The sequence below is a fragment of the Channa argus genome, chromosome 9 (assembly GCF_033026475.1).
Source record: "Channa argus isolate prfri chromosome 9, Channa argus male v1.0, whole genome shotgun sequence".
NCBI classification, from domain to species: domain Eukaryota; kingdom Metazoa; phylum Chordata; class Actinopteri; order Anabantiformes; family Channidae; genus Channa; species Channa argus.
In genome coordinates, this window is record NC_090205.1 from 24,330,908 (window position 1) to 24,347,393 (window position 16,486).

At 40.4% G+C, this 16,486-nt stretch overlaps 1 protein-coding gene across 16 annotated transcripts in view; it reads right to left on the minus strand.

Annotated features, from left to right (window-relative positions):
- The window catches only part of tns1b (tensin 1b), a 154,002-nt gene that overhangs the window by 35,898 nt on the left and 101,618 nt on the right, over window positions 1-16,486 (minus strand). For 15 of the 16 annotated variants that reach the window (XM_067516989.1, XM_067517003.1, XM_067516999.1 and 12 more), the window contains 9 exons: window positions 11,897-11,946; window positions 6,388-6,559; window positions 5,903-5,953; window positions 5,692-5,814; window positions 4,144-4,208; window positions 3,326-3,409; window positions 2,532-2,644; window positions 2,391-2,451; window positions 1,237-1,312 (listed from right to left, as the gene is read on the minus strand). In XM_067516989.1, coding sequence (XP_067373090.1) covers window positions 1,237-1,312; window positions 2,391-2,451; window positions 2,532-2,644; window positions 3,326-3,409; window positions 4,144-4,208; window positions 5,692-5,814; window positions 5,903-5,953; window positions 6,388-6,559; window positions 11,897-11,946 — 795 coding nt within the window. Of the gene's footprint in view, window positions 1-1,236; window positions 1,313-2,390; window positions 2,452-2,531; window positions 2,645-3,325; window positions 3,410-4,143; window positions 4,209-5,691; window positions 5,815-5,902; window positions 5,954-6,387; window positions 6,560-11,896; window positions 11,947-15,400; window positions 15,716-16,486 lie in introns of those variants that run through there. The other variant, XM_067517002.1, reaches the window with a different exon arrangement.

Here is a 16,486-nt window from a genome sequence, read left to right on the forward strand (position 1 = left end):
GTGTTTACTTTAACTCAAGCAACGTGCAGGTCACAGGCTGTTTTGCAGCGAGTTAAAGACTGAAAACCATATATATCTTTCTAACAAATGCAGGACCTGCTTAGTAGTAAGTAAGTAAGTAGTAAGTGTAGTAAGTTGAATGATTGAAAGCTGCTGCACCCAGCAAAGAAGCATTTTATTTCTTGTAGACATTAAACAAACAGCATATAACATTAGTGACCTTTCACGGTGACAGTAGCTGGATTTATTACTTTCACTTCAACAAACTTCAAATTAAGATCCCAGTGAGAGAAGAGAACAGCCAAAACCTGGAGGATTGTTTATAAAACCTACTCCACAATGCATTTCAGCTGTGCAAACACAAACCTGCAGTTTGAATATATATAACTTTAGCATTTGGCCATAAGGCCACAGTTCACATTTTCCATATTATCATCGGCATCAGCAGGCCATGGCTCATCCAGATGATGATGCATTTAGCTGAATCCATTAGTTCATCTTAAATAAATGATGAGAAGTAAGCTCAGCCCAAAAGAGAGTAGCCTCAGGCACAAGGGTAAGTGCTCCTTTGATATCTCTATCCTGAAATTATGAGCTCCGAGGACATCTCTTGGATAACATTATGACAGCAGAAGAAAAAAACTTTGCTGATGTTTTCAGTTGTTCTGGCCGAATCAGAAGTAAGAGGTGCTCACAGGTGATGCTGTTATGTGAATCTTGCTCTTTTCAGTCAGCACCAATGGAACAAGTGTAAATGTATGTATTTTATTAATGTATTTGAAAAATATCACCTTGCCTTTTAAATAGATGCCTCGGCATATTACAAATACACACTGTCACCTTGATGTCATATTTTCCAACATGTGTGCTAAAAGGCATCTATAACCTGAGGTACAGGACCATGGCCAGCTGTCTGTCCCCATGTTTTTATGGCCCTGTTTCTTTTGTGAGTGGATACTTTAAACTGTTGCAGCACATGCAGCAGCACACTCACTAAACTCACATTGGAAAAACCTCCAGGATTCCCTCTTTACTAATAAACAGTTCACTAATAAAGCTCTTGTTGGCATTTTTGCGTCTTTTCCCTTCTGGCTGAGGTATAAATGAGACAATAAACCTTCATAGTGTTTCCAGTTTACTAATTCACAGAGTGTAAAAACAGCTGAGACTAATATTTCACATTTTTGCTCTTTGCGCTGTCATTTGGCATTAGCTGTTTATGTGTGCTGTTCTTACCAGGATGTCTCCCTTCAGAAGAAGACCAGGTTCAATGGTGATGCAGATGCTCGTCTGGCTGTCTCCCTGAACGTTGCTGCAAAAGTCACAATGCATTAGGTAACAATGTTTTTTTATGTGTCCTGTCTGGATATAACCATGAGCACATGATATAAATCATCAGCTACAGTAACAATCCCTCACTGGCTTTAACAGCAAGTGTAACTTCTGTGCAGTTCTCAGCTGATTTTGGGGTATTAGTGTCTATATGATTGTCTGACTGGGAGAGTGGGATCAAAGGGTGGAGAGTGCTAATAGGGAGCATGTGAGAGAAGGTGGGGATGACTGTGATTTAGTCTTTTAAAGGGCGGAGAAGTTGGATGTACTGTATGTGTGCACGAATTATATTGCTTAAAGTGGATGCTGTGAGTGCATTTATACTACAACTGAGAAAAGAATCAACACAGTTTGGCACCAGCTGGATTTAGTACAGTAGTCTCATTACTATGCTTCCTAACTGAATGGTAGGAGTGAAAAAAACAGGCTGAGTGGCAGGAAGTTTTAAGCTGCACTAAAGAAAATATTTTTTAGCTCGAGGAGTCTTTTAGCTCGAAGTTTGAATTTTTTGAAGCCTTGTCTTCAGATTGTCATTAAATAATGTGATGACCAGTTGGAGTATAGTATTTAAACTTTCCACTTTTAAATAAATATATGCTCTTTGCTTGCTTCACCCATCTGAGGGCAGTGCAGCTCTCTCCCATCCTCTCCTCTAACCTCCCGTCTTCCCGAAACAACAACAAGAAAGCCATAGATTGCATTGTTTCCTGTCTGGCCGTGGGAACCAGCAGGGTCCTCTGGCAGTAAAAGCCTGCAGACATCGACAGAGTTGCCTGTTTCATGGGCTCTCCGGTCACAAAAAACATTAGCAGTGGTCGAGGGATCTACAGTAGGGAAACAAGAGCTTGCAGCTGGGGAGGCAAGTTAAATATAATAATGTGAGGCCAGCACAGAGTGTAAACTGGCAAGAGGGATGATGTGTGTGTATGTTAAGGGCCAGGGGAGCTAGGGGAGATTCTATAAAGGAAAATTAAGTTTTTTATTACTGGGCCATTTGAAGCTCGCTATCCCTGGAATCTAGTAAAAGCATTGGAGTGTGAGTATATTTTAGGACTTACTAGATCCCAGATGTGTAGACGGGCTGCATGGCCTGGTAGATTTTGAGAAAAGGGCGACAACCTGGGACACGATGTTTGAAATAGTCAGTCAAAATGAAATACTATGCGTGAGGGTATAAAGTGTCCGTGTGTGACAGTCACCTCCTTTAGACTCGAAGTTGGGGATGCCGTGCATGATGACGTGATGCAGGAACAGAGGTTTGTTGTTGATCTTGATGTGTCCGGACAACAAGCCGCTGAAGTACTCCACATACCTGAGCAAGGAGGAAAAGCACATGATGCATGTGTAGATCTCCTTCTAGCAGGAGTCTATCATGATTTCTAATGCTTTACACCAAAGGGGTGAAGGTATAATCTTGTGTTCATCAAAACAAAGAGCCACATTCTTCACGGTGTCAACACAGTCAGCCGGGCTGAAGTAACCAGCTTTTAGACCAAAGCACCAATAGTTTCATTATAAACTTAGTAAATACTTTAAAACTGCACTAGACAATACCTTTAGTTTAAATAAACAAATAATTATATAGAATTAGATGTATTAACAGTGCACAAAGTACAATCAAACTCGCATATGAAGAATCTTTTGGAATTGTTTTGTTTTATATAACCCACAAACTCCACTCCAAGTAGTTCTGGCTCCAGCTACTTCCTATCTCTGGCGGGAAGCTGCTTTCATTAAAAAAAAAAAAAAACACTCTCTGAGCAGCACCACAAACTACAGTAATGTATCCAGTGAATGGCCTCAGCCAGATGATACGTTTAGCTGGATGGGGACTGGATAAACAATAATTAAGTGACACATATTTGCTGTTGTAGGCTGCTAATTTTTTAGTGATGTGTTTGCTCCTTGTTAAAGTAAGTGGCCAAAAACTGTATGTAAAAGTTCACTTTGGGGAGGAATTTTCCTTGTAAACGAGAAGTGAGGAACGACTGACCTTTTCTGTGATGGCTGGCCCACAGGAAGCACTTTGTCTTCATAGAAGCGCTTCATGGCAAACCTGTCCAGAGCCTGGTCAGCGCTGCATTGCAACAGTAAATGTTTGTCAAAGCTCCAAATCTCACAGATAAAATGTTCTTTGTTTCTAGTATGGCCAAAGGAAAACAGCCCAAAACAGTTAAGAAATAGTACATTGCTGCACGGCACATATTTGGTTCATATTCTGGGATTTTGCCTTTAAATAGGTTCTAAAAGCTACTTCATATCAGCTTTAAATTGACTTATGGGATAATTAGATTAAGGAGAAATCAGACACTTTCACAGGCACAAGAGAGAGTTCTACGTCACACACTCTTCTGATTGTTTAACAGTTTACATCTTGTTTGTTTGCAATAAAAAGTCATATTTTGGCAAATGTAAAGAAATCCAATAAAAGTAAGTGGAGAACATTTATAATGTGACTCTCATTATGCGGAGATAACTCATTGCTTTCTGTGCATATTTTTATGTCTGACATGTGTCCCTGTACTTGTTCAACAACAAAGTGCTGTTCCCGGTCTCGTGTTCTGCCCCTCCTCCTTGTGTTCATCACATCTCTGACTGTTTTTCAGATGTGGGCTGTAGTCTTGTGATGAACAATGCTGGCTTATCTAGCTTTCCGTCTGATGTCTGCTCTTCTTCTTTCTTGTTTTCAACGCTTTCATTTTGAAAAAAACATTTTTGCTTTTCTATCATGCTCCTTGTCTTTCCATTTCTGTCTCTTAAAGTGTTCTGCAGTCATTAGATTTATGTACCATAGTTGGGATTATGACCTACCTGGCAGATATGTTACTGTAATGCATATAGGCTGCCACCACAACTCCAGTTCTGCCCCGGTTTCCCTGAAAAAAAAAAAAAAGAGTTATATTAGCATCTCAAAAACAACGGTCTTCATTGTAAATAGTGCACTTATTTGGATATTGGGGTAATTCTATCATAGTAGAGTTTTTTTTTTTTTACATGCAATATTTGAATACATGAATCCAAACACAAAAGATATCCTGCAATATTCTTATATTAGATTGACAGATCTAATATACATATCTAATACACTGACATAACACTATGGATTAACAAAATCAGTGCTAGTAGAGGTTGATGCTATTAAATGGCCTAATGCAGTTAAAGGAATAGGAGAACACATAAGTGACAGCTTATGCGCAACTTATACAGTACAGGTCAAGATGTCCTGCTGGTAGCACACTAGATCCTACAGCCATAATGCAAGTCATCTTTTTGGTAAATCGCTCCTGCCCAGTTTGCAGTTACCAAACATCATTTACCTGGTTTTAACAAAGGCATTGGTATTTGCATTTAGATCTCCAGACCCAGTGGAGTAGCCCTTTAAATATTTGCTTGCACAAGTACTATCGGTTTCAGTCGTAAAAAATGTAATTATACATGTGAGAAGCTTATGTATATGATCTCAAAGCGATTTGCTGAGCATTTATTGGGTGGCTTAGTAAGCTTACAGCAAAAATGTGTCACTATACCAACAAAACAGTCTTATAATAGCTGTTCTTTTACACATTCATCAATCTTTAGAACAAGGAGGACTGTACAGGATAAGTGTGTTCCGTATTATAAAAACTGCGACCACTTAAATAGCCTGGAGCCCGGTGGAAATTACTTGTTGATATGTGGAAACCCAACACGGCCGGCTTCCTCAGTGACCACCAAAACTTCCCAGCCCACACTCATCATCAGCATTACTCAACTTGCCGAAAAATAACAGCAGTTGTTATGGCAGCCGACTTGTTTATAACCTCCCTGTGGGAACATCTTGGAATGAGGCACGGAACTTCAGGATCCCACGGTTAATTCTTATGTTGCAAAACCCAATGAGGAAGACACTGAGGCTAAGGTGAAAATAATTAGGTATTACATTTGGGACTTTGGCCTAGTAGATGCATTTGGATATACTTTTTATGATGTGCATCAGAATCCTTTAGGAACCAGATGAGTGTGGCCTGCCACAAGAGTATAATGTGATCCAAGTAAATTTAGGCAACAGCAGTAAAAGAACTGTTCATTTCAGAGTTTATGGCGCTGTTAGGCCAAAAAGGTAAATAAACCTAACTAGCCTAGATGAGTGGCGGGCCTTACTTGCCTTCTTTGTGTTTTACTAACTCCCATCTGGCACAATCAACCCAAACAAGCATAAAAAAGACACACACTCTCACACTCTCCACCCTAAATGTCAGTGTTTCACTAGGAGGCTGTCATTACAGACACCAACACAGAAAACAGCTGCACCCTCGGGCGAAGCGGGGGTCTGAGAGCACCCCCTGCTGTCTACAGATACATGTTGACTTTCACTCTCACCTTGTTGTGTATGACCACCACATTGTGGCTGTCAGCGCTCAGCCATGTGTCCATGGCTTTGCAGATGCTGCAAATTTTATCCAGGGCTGGGGCATGGTGGTCTGGCCACCCAAAGTCTATCACCTGAGAGTGGAGAAGGGAGACCGTTGCTCAGTTTGGTTGTCACATGAGACACGGAAGAATAGAGATAAAGAGAAACTAAATCGTTTACCTTTGGGTTCAGTTGGTTGATGTCATAACGCTTCTCACTGAGGTTGAAGAGCTATGGTAGAAGTAAATAAAACACGATTATGTCGGCCACTATTAGCTACAGGTGAACAACTGTAAGTGCCGTGACACATTAATAATAAATCTGTTTTGTATAAATGTGGCCTAAAGCTTGCGTTGCAGCGGTATTCGCATCTAAATGACCTCTTTGAAAAAAATCCATCAAGCAAATAGCAGCAGCAAATGAATCTTTTAGATGGTTAATTTCAGTGGCTAGTGCACCCAGGCAGCAATACCAAAAGTATCAGATATAGATGTTTCAGATACAGATGTTACATAATCCCTTTGCTCTGTGCATGTCTACGTGGTTGGAACTGAAGGAAATGACTTCATCTTCCTGTCTGAGTTTACGCTATTTGCTTCATTTATTTGGAAAGTTAATTGCTGTATTCCTGCCAGATTCATCCACATGTACACAGGAAACTGTACCAGGTAGTTGTGTCCGTGTTTGGAGCGCAGCATGGAGGCGACCTCCTGCAGATTGGCAGAGTAGCTCTGCTCCTCAACATTGCTGGGGAAGGAGACTGAGATAATTCTCTCTGTGATGTAGATCAGGTCCAGCTCATAGCTCTCCTCCAGTGCCTGCAGCAGACTCGCACTCCTGTGGGGGAAACAGAGAAGCTTTTTTAGGTTTTTTTTGCTGTCGGTAACCTCTGAAAATTCAAACTGTTCTGGCCAGTTCTGGATCACTGGCCTTGATCCACATGTGCTTGTGTTTGTCGAGCCAGCTGGTGTGAGATCACTCAAGCAAATATACCAAAAAGCCTGAAGTTAGCGAGTTCAGTTCACATTGACTCAATTATAGGTGTTGGATGTTTGTCTTTACATTATATCCAATTAACTGATTATACTTATTGTCCTAGAGTACAGCTCATGTACAGTAGGTGAATTTTAAATGCTTTATCAAAAAATATGTTTATATACAACCACAATTCAAAACAATTTGGGAGGAAGGGTAAATGTAAATAAAAAGAGAATGCAATGATTTGCATTTCTCATAAATCCATATTCTATTCACAATAGAGCATAAACAACACATCAAATGTTGAAACAGAGATACTTTATTATTTCATGGAAAATATTAGCTCAATTTAAATTTGATAGGTGCAACACATCTCGAAAAAGTTGGAGGAGGATTATGTTTATCATTGTGTAGCAGCCCCTCTCCTTTTAACAACTGTAAACCTCTGGGAAGTGAGGAGACCAGTTGCTGGAGTTTGAGGAGAAGTTGTTGTCCCATTCTTGTTGCTCAACAGTCCTGGGCCTTTGTTGCCTGATTTTTTTTGTTTTATGATGCACCAAATTTTTTCTATTGGTGAAAGTCTGGACTGCAGGGAGGCCAGTTCAGCACCCGGACTCTTCTCCTGTGAAGCCATGCTGTTGTGATGGATGCAGTATGTGTTTTATATGCAAGGCCTTCCCTGAAACAGACATTGTCTGGATGGGAGCATATGTTGCTCTTAAACCTCTATATACTTTTCAGCATTGATGGTTCTTTTCCAGATGTGTAAGCTGCCCAGGTCATAGGCACTAATGCCCCCATACAATCAGAGATGCAGACTTTTGAACTGTCCACTGATAACAAGCTGGATGGGGTCTCTCCTCTTCAGTCTGCATGACACGACAGCCACGGTTTCCAAAAAATATTCAAATTTTGAGGCACCTGACCACAGAACAGTTTTCCATTTTGACTCAGACCATTTTAAATGAGCTTTAGCCCAGCGGGATTTCTGGATCGTGTTCACATATGGCTTCTTCTTTGCATGATACTGTAATAATTAGTGTATTTTTAAGACCCAAGTGAGGAGATGGTGAGAGGAGGGGAAATGAAAAAGGATTTGATTCATCGCAGAAATACAACAGAGGGCAAACAAACAAAAACTCGCTCCAAAGGGGGGACAAAGCAACACACACTAACCAAGGGCAAACAAACAGACTGGGCAAAACTGTAAAATAGAACTTAATAGTAAAAACAGAAATGATGGTAAAACTAATAGGTAGAAATAATTCACTAAGAAGGTTTAGCATATACAAGGTTTACAGACAGAGATAAACAAAAGACCAAACAAAGGACGAACAGATAACCTAACAAACTAAGACAGACAGGAAAAAATTAATAACCAAACCAAACACTTAACAGAGACTGACAGGATAAATCAAACCAAACAAAGTGGCTAAACAGAATTAAACTAGCAGAGACAAACAGATAACCAAAACCCTCACAGGAAAAGGGGATAAACAAACAGGGACAAATAAAAGGACCAAACCTCAGACCAAAGAACACACGAAGAGAACCGGAGCCCCACAAAAGGAATCCAAACAAACGGGCAGACAAGGTGTGTGGCATAAAGAGGCCGGCGACAACGGCTGAACCCCTCCGGGGGACGAACTAGAGGCCGGTGATGGCGACTAAACCGCTCTGGAAGACAAACTGGTCCCTTGCGCACAGAGATTCCTGCTAAATCTCTGAATCTTTTGATGATATTATATACTGTACATGTTGGGATCTTCAGAGTCTTTGCAATTTTAGGTTGAGGATCATAATTCTGAAATTGTTCCTCAATCATTAATCTCAGTTTGTCACTGATCGGTGAACCTCTGCCCATCTTTATATTCGAGAGGCTCTTCCTCTCTGAAATGCTCCTTTTATAACCAGTCATGTTACTGACCTGTTGCCAATTAGCCTAATTAGTTGTCAAATGCTCCTCCATATGTTTTTTAATGCAGCAATTACTTTTTCAGGCTTTTATTGTCCCTCTTCCAATTTTTTTGAGATGTGTTGCTGCCATCAAATTCAAAAGAGCTAATATTTTCCATGAAATGGTAAAATGTCTTGATTTCAGCATGTGTTTACATTCTCTATGGTGAATAAAATATGGGTTGATGAGATTTGCAAATCATTGTATTCTGTTTTATTTATTTTGTTTTACACATCGTCCCAACTTCTTTGAAATTGGGTTTGTAGAAATTATATTTATATAGAATTGAGAACAATTCTGACATTATTACCACATAATTACTAGATAATAACTAAATAATTTAATAGAAATGCTAATTTCTTTCACAGAGCTGCCACAAACAACCGATGTTGCTCCAAAACGCACATGAAAACATCACATGTACCCAAACACTGAGCTTTCATTTCCAAAGCTTTGTGTACCTTTAAAAGTAGCGCAGCTGATTTTTCAGTTTCAGGTGAACGAGTCCTTTAAGTTCCCGTGCTAATATTGTCTTTTTCAGATGTGATCCATTTCAAAATGTCTACAGAGGCAATAAAGAGATGAAGTAAGTGAAACAATAAGATGTTAATGGGGAGGTGCCTGAACCCTGAGCGCTGCAGACTGCAGCATATTTCCCACATTTGTCAGCTGTGAGTAGCCCCTGAGGAAATTGCACATATGTCTGGGAGAGAGAGAGAATCCCTGCAGCCTGACTTTACAAACACTTGCTCTGTACATCTGGACCCAATCAAAACTTGCTTACTGGAAATTATTCATCACTGGAGATAGAGGAGAAGCTGATATGTCACACAGCTTTGCACATGTGTTGCAACAAACATCTTACTTCTCAGTTTTTCTGGAGATTGTTACTGAGATTGTGAATCAGTTTTTTTTTTTTTTTTTTTTTATCAGGATATTTTACCTGGATAGCTCACTCTCATTCATTTCCTCCTTTTTCCATCTCACTGTTCCTTACAGTTTCTCTGCTCTTATTTTCTTCTCCATCTCTGCATATGTATGTCTTTTACCACAGGGTGCAGTGAGGGCCAATATAGGCCTGTGGTTTGGTCCTATTCCAGATTCGCCAGCATGTACTGACCGGCTGGGAGCCAGCCTGCTTCTCATCAGCTGAAGAGATGAAGAGATTGCTCTTTTTTGGCATATCGCGCTTGACGAAGGACGCGTTATCTCCACATGCTCAATTTCAGCGCTGTAGTGATCTCATTTGGGTATTTGGACAAACACCAACCGTGAAGCAGTAATATTTTATCAGGAAACCTGAGGCATTAGGCTGCAATCAATCTGCCACATATTTCTTGGTAATAAAATTGAAAAACCTGGACTCCCTGTCTCTACTATTTGAAATACTGAAAGCTTAACAATTAGTTCTAGGACTGATTGGATAAAGTCGAACGTGTTAAAGCGCCACATTATTTGTAAAGTCGCAAAAAGCAAAATGTTTAATGCGAAAGGGAAAGCCCACAAAGAATCATCACTAAACTCTAAGAGCACAAAGAACTCTTTAAAGTTTGAGCCTCTTTTACTGTAGCTCATGTTGGTTTTCAGTTCAAAAGCTCTGCTTTCATAAAACAGGTTTCCACGTTCAGCAGGCAGCAGTTTTAAGTTAAAAACCTCACTTGCACTAAACATTAGAACCACATTTAGCAGCTAATGACCTGTGATGTTCCCTGAGAGTTGGTGGACGCCAAAAACAGAGCTAAATGAAGAGGGAATATTTTAAATAATACATTGTGAGGTGGCGCGAAATGTCACCAAAAAAAGAAACTAACACTACCAGAAGATAATTAATCAAACTGCATTAACAGAATATTACAATTCTGAGGTGCAAAAATTAAAAACTTAAACATCACACTTGGGTTGACCACGTTTAAGCATACCAAGAAACCGAGAAAACAAAAAAAAAAAAAAAAAAAAAAGGGAATTGGGTTTTGTTCCAGCCCAGTAAATCATTGTTAGGTACTGTTAGCAATACTAGTTGATAACAACTCATAATTTTGTATTTTGCACATGCAGTACAAACACCATAGCAAAATATCCCCAGTTGAGGTTAGAGAGTACTGTGTGGACTGTGTGGATGTTTTAATTACATAGAAATAAGACAGATGTACTAATAAACATTATATTAATACAGCTTGTACTGCTATTATTGCACGGAGCAGCCCTCTTGGATTTTGTCACCAGAGTTGGTAAAGTTCTAATGACTCTCCCTGTCAGAAATCTGACTTTACAGTAAGTATGCTCTTTTCAAATATCACCAGTTAGACTAAAGTATTAATTTGAGGTCATTAACATGTAAAACGCAAGATTAACTTAACTTAACATTAACAGGTTCCAGTTACACCTCTGCTGCACAGATGTGGCTGGTTCTAAACGAATGTACCTATTGTTTCAAAGATTTCTTTTGGAGGAGAGATGTTGTAATCTGACATGTAGTAACCTGTAAGCAGCTCCTCCCATGTGCTTCATGTGGGAATATACTGTTGCTAAATTCCATATACTTTATACACTCTTCCTAAATTTCCACATTAGTTTAAAAGCACAATGAAAGGATGGACTAATGCACTAATTACAATGTAAAACTATGTGACCTGTTGCAAAGCACAATTGTTGAATCCTCTTTCTCTATCACAATTGATGCCTTTGTAGTTCATCCGGGGTCTTGGTTGACAGAGTTATCTGCTGTACAGTGAGGTGCACACCCCACAATGCAGATACAGTACAAAGTATGCAGGTCCATAGGAATGTTCATAAGTCTGACTGGACTCCTTCATTTGGTCAGAGTATTACATAATAACCAATGTCATAAGACTATGTTGTGGTGTTTTTATTAAGATTCAGTTTTCTCCTTTATATGCACAGAAACGGACTTTGATCTATTAAAGAAATGAACACACATGTATATGTATATGGGATAAAAGGGATGTAAAATCAACTAGTCTGGGCTCACGTTTTACACATCTGTGAGCCCCTAAGGAGCGAGGTGAGAGGGGGCTGACACCAAATATCTTTTGTCCAACAAAACAGTGTGAGGTCTGGTTCAGTGAGAGGACATAACGTTTGCTAGAGAATCAGCAAACAGTATGTATCAGCTAAACGTTGTTGTTTCATACATGATGTTGTGAAATGTTGTGAATGTTTGGCCTTAGTATAGTTCTGAACCTTTGAAAAAATGACAAAGATAAGAGAGGAGCTCATACCTCGATGGTCTGCGCCGTGACTCCATGCTCTTTGAGGATTTTGTTGAGCCCTGCAAACACAAAGCAAAACACAAGGGCTTTAGCATTATCTTTTACAAAGTACTACAAACGTGCTTCCAAATACATACACCCAAGTGTTTCTTTGTCCATAATGATACTTCCACTTACTGTGGATTTACCTGGTGTTGAACTTTGATTTATTATTTGTAAAGTAAGCCAGTTCAAGAAGAAAGCTGCTTTCCCATAATACCACAAGTTCAATCTTGTGAATGTTGACTGTTGAATGCCAATAGTCGATCACTTGGCAGATTGGTTAGGGAGGCAAGTCATTGAATCTAGATTAGGTTCCTGAGTGGGAAATTTTCAACAAAGCAGTATTTCAGTATGACTGAAATTGGCCAGAAGGTAGACTCGTGTATGAACCAGCTTGCTCCAGTGCTTTGACGTAATGCAGTGTAATGGCAGTATCCATCCAAAAACTAAACCCATACAGAGACATACTCTAATTATTACTCTATTAACAATTTAAGGTCCTTCAGACAATGTACACACAGTACGCAATGTACTTAGGGGTAGAATTTGTTATATAATGCGCTGAAGTACCACGAGAGAGATGGTTTCACATGGCAACCTCACAAAGAAAAGCAGAGAGGCGCTTGTAGAGGAAATGTAACTGAAGGTGATTGAATGCCTTTGGCCCCACTACGCCTGGTTTGCCTCGCTTCCCCCTCAGACCGACTCGAGGAGGAGGGTCAAAGGCCATGTGGACTTGTTCACTCCCCTGTGGTTTGTGGGTCACATGTACACAGGAGGGGGTTGTTATCCATCATCATCCATTAACTCAGACTGGCTCCCCAACCACCCGTTTCTAGACCACCACTTGCTGTCAGTGTACGATCTTGGTGTTATGATACATGTGTTCATTATGCAAGTGTGCCTGTTAAGAAATGAGCTGTATTGCAGCTAAATATTGCTAAATTATTTGGCTTGCTAAATTCTTCTGCTGGTAACTTCAGTAAATTATGGATTTCTGGAACTTCCGGGTGAGGACGGAGACCCTGGTCTGAAGAAAAAAACAATAGGTGGCCATTTGTTTTTTGCTAAGTATTTATCAATGCAGCTGTAGAACTTAAGGTAGGGAGTTGTCTTAAAGTCCTGTATAATAGGTCTACTCCAAACAGCTAGTTCAGAAGCTGTTCAGTGGCCCTTTATCTGTTCTCATCAGCCCAGACTTACTAGGCTCCAGCTCTACCTGCCAGTATGCACAGTAGGTCATCATGCACCATCTTGAACTAGACCTTCAATGTCATGGTTAGAATTTTATATGCAAATCTACAATACTCACTGACCACTTTATTAGGTGCAATCACCAGGACGGACCCCCCTTTTGCCTTAAAACTGCCTCAATTCTTCATGGCATAAATTCGACAAGATGCTGGAAACATTCCTTGGGAGATTTATTGGTTGTGTCCAGGTTGAAATGACAGCATCAGGCAGTTGCTGCAGATTTGTCCGCGCTGTATCCATGATTTCAATCTCCCGTTCCACCAAAAAGGTGATCTATTGGATTGAGATCTCGTGATTGTGGAGCCCATTCCATTACAGGAAACTCATTGTAATGTTCAGGAAGTCAGTTTGAGATGGATCTAGCTTTGTGACGTGCACTATCCTGCTGGAAGTAGCCATCAGAAGATGGGTTGTCATAAAAGGACCGACATGATCACCAACAATACTCAGGTAGGCTGCGGCATTTAAACAGTGCTCAGTTGGCACTAAGGAGCCCAAAGTGTGCCAGAAGATAGCCCCCATACCACTAGCAATCATTGATACAAGCCAGGATGGATCGATGCCTGCATGTTGTTTATGCTAAACTCTATTGCGACATGTTTTCTGTTGTGAGCTCCGAGGTTTGATGTGTTGCATGGTCAGAGATGCTCTTCTGCATACCTGGGGTTTTAACAAGTTGGTAATTGAGTCACTATTCTCTCTCTATTAATTTGAACCAATTTGGCCATTGTCCTCTGACGTCTAGCATCAACAATGCATTTTTACAAAATTGTCAATTTTTTTAGACCATTCTCTGGCCCACTGAACCATGACTATGGGAATGATAATGACTGTCAGAATAATCTAGCCAGCCTGCTATTGTTCATGTCAGACTGTGGATCCATTTGGATGAGTTTTTTTTATTTGGAGGAAACAGAACATTTATAATCCCACTACTATTGTACCAATACAAATCAAATACAGTAACAGTCAACTAAAATAAAGAAAAATAATGTGAGAAATATGATCTCAAAAATGGAAAGCTGATAGTATGTGAAGTATGTCAGTGCATCCACTTCCTTGCAACAAATTCCATTCACCATTTCTTTGCTCCATCTCACATTGTGAGTGTTCATTGTGAGAGTCCAACTGAGGCGAGACAGAGCAAATCCCCCCTTTTTCTGTCTGTAATTCAGCTGAAACGTTTCAGTATGTTGCAAATGGCTCTAAAGTGCTGTGAGTCGCCAGAGGAAGACAGAGATGAATGAGCAAGAAACGGCCCAAAAGAGAGGGTTCAGATGCCGCCGCAGAGCATGAGGAGAGGTAAGAGTGCTCATGTTGAAAAAAAGTACCTTTTAACAGAGCACTTTGAGTTTACCAAAAATGTCCACGGATTTTGAGTGGCAAGGTAAACACATCTGAGAAATAATAGGACATGATGCCACCAGTTGAACCAACACACGAAAAAAGAAGTAGAAACATCCTAATTACAGACTGGGAGAGGAAAGAGAGTTCTGAGGATATGGCATTTGTATTGTGCTGCAAAGAAAGATTTTGCTTTTAATGAGTCCAAATTGATGTGTAGTGGATTTTATGAGCCACAATATTTGAGTTAAAGTGCAACCATATGGGTAAATCAAAGCACTGCAATGATACTAAAAACTAAAAGACATCATGATGTCTAAGTACCAGAATGTTTCCACAACAGTGAATTGTCATGAATCATAAGCTAAGTGCTCCATTCACAGGTTGAAAATTTATATGGAAAGTAACAAAGGTACAAGGTATTTTTCAAACAGAATATTTCTGTGTTGCAGCGGATTCAATATTAACCCCTGAACACATCACTGTGCAAAGACCTGCTTCTCTGCTTTGAGAGCTTGCATTAGGAAAAGGGGGAAGTGGGGGTGATGAGGAGGAGGTAAGAACTGGAGTGGGGGGTCCTGCAGGCATGTCTCCAGATGAAAACCATCTGTGGAGGTTGACTTTACAAGCAGCCCATACAAATTAACCATCTGAGAAAGAGCAAAAGACCCACGGAGGGAGAACTAGGAACGGGAGAAGCCGTTGGGGGCTGGTAAAAGTCTGAAGAAGACAAGAGAGAAACTATTCTGTGACTAACAACGTAAAACAAGCAGCAAAGGAGCAGACAACAAGAAACGATGCCACAAGACTCGAGTTGGCTACTTTCCGAAAGGGACCATCGAGTCGTAACACACAAAATCCATCCAGCCCTACCTTCCTGAAAAGGTGGCCCGTACTCCATCGCCATGCTCCCCTCAGTGAGGAGAGCCGCCTCCTCAAAGACCCTTCGCGGTTCATCTCTGTCTCTCACTGCTTTGAAATCCAGCAGTGCGGTTATTTCTTTGAAACCCCTGTTTTCTGACAGCAGAGGAGGAGAAGGGGAAGAAGAAGGAGGAAAAAACCCCAAAAAAAAAAACCAACAAAAAAACAAAAAACCAAGTGCTCTATTTTGGGCAGTTGCCTTCACTGGGCCACTGCATGCTCCAGCTCAGACCAGGCTTCGTCTTCTGCCCGCTCTGGGTTCTCTTCCTTCTCACTCCCCCTCTCTTTCTCTTTCTCTCTCTTTCTCTCTCTCTCTCCTTGTTTTGCTCTCCGGGTATGTGCTGACCACCCTCCCCTCTCCCACTCTGCCTCCCATCATATTATCTCCCCCCAATATACAACTTTTCCCTCCCTTCTCGGTACGGATCTAAATTGCACTTGCCAACCTTTCTGTCTCTTTATGCAAACATGGGGTTTGTGCACACAAACATTTGCAAATACACAGCCAGCTGACTGTAGCCCTACAACACACCACAGTAAAAATAGTTTTATCAAACAACTGTGCACTTTAATTTTATTCTTGTGAGGTATGTTTCATTATAATACAGGTTTTAATCATCTCCACATTTTGTCATTATCTGCTACAACTACAAGATCAATATGAATCCTCAGGGCAACATACTGTGTCAAATGAGATGATTCTATAAAAGTTGCACTTCTGCATGTATGTTGTCAGGATAAATGAAGTGTCAACACAGCTATAAAGCAGAAGCACATCAAACCAACTGCAGCAGAAAATGATCCAGTGAAGTAAGAAGGGATCATGTAGTCATGAGACAAATCATTTCGGTGCTCTGAGGCGATAAGGCGCAGTCAAGCTTCTTACAGACGTCACAGTGAAACGACAGAGTAAACACGGATGACCAGGCAGTAGCAACTGCACACGCAAACACAAATACTCTCATACATAAACACGCCAACACACCCATAGTGAACAGACATGTGATCATACAATATTCATTAACCACAATCTCATTT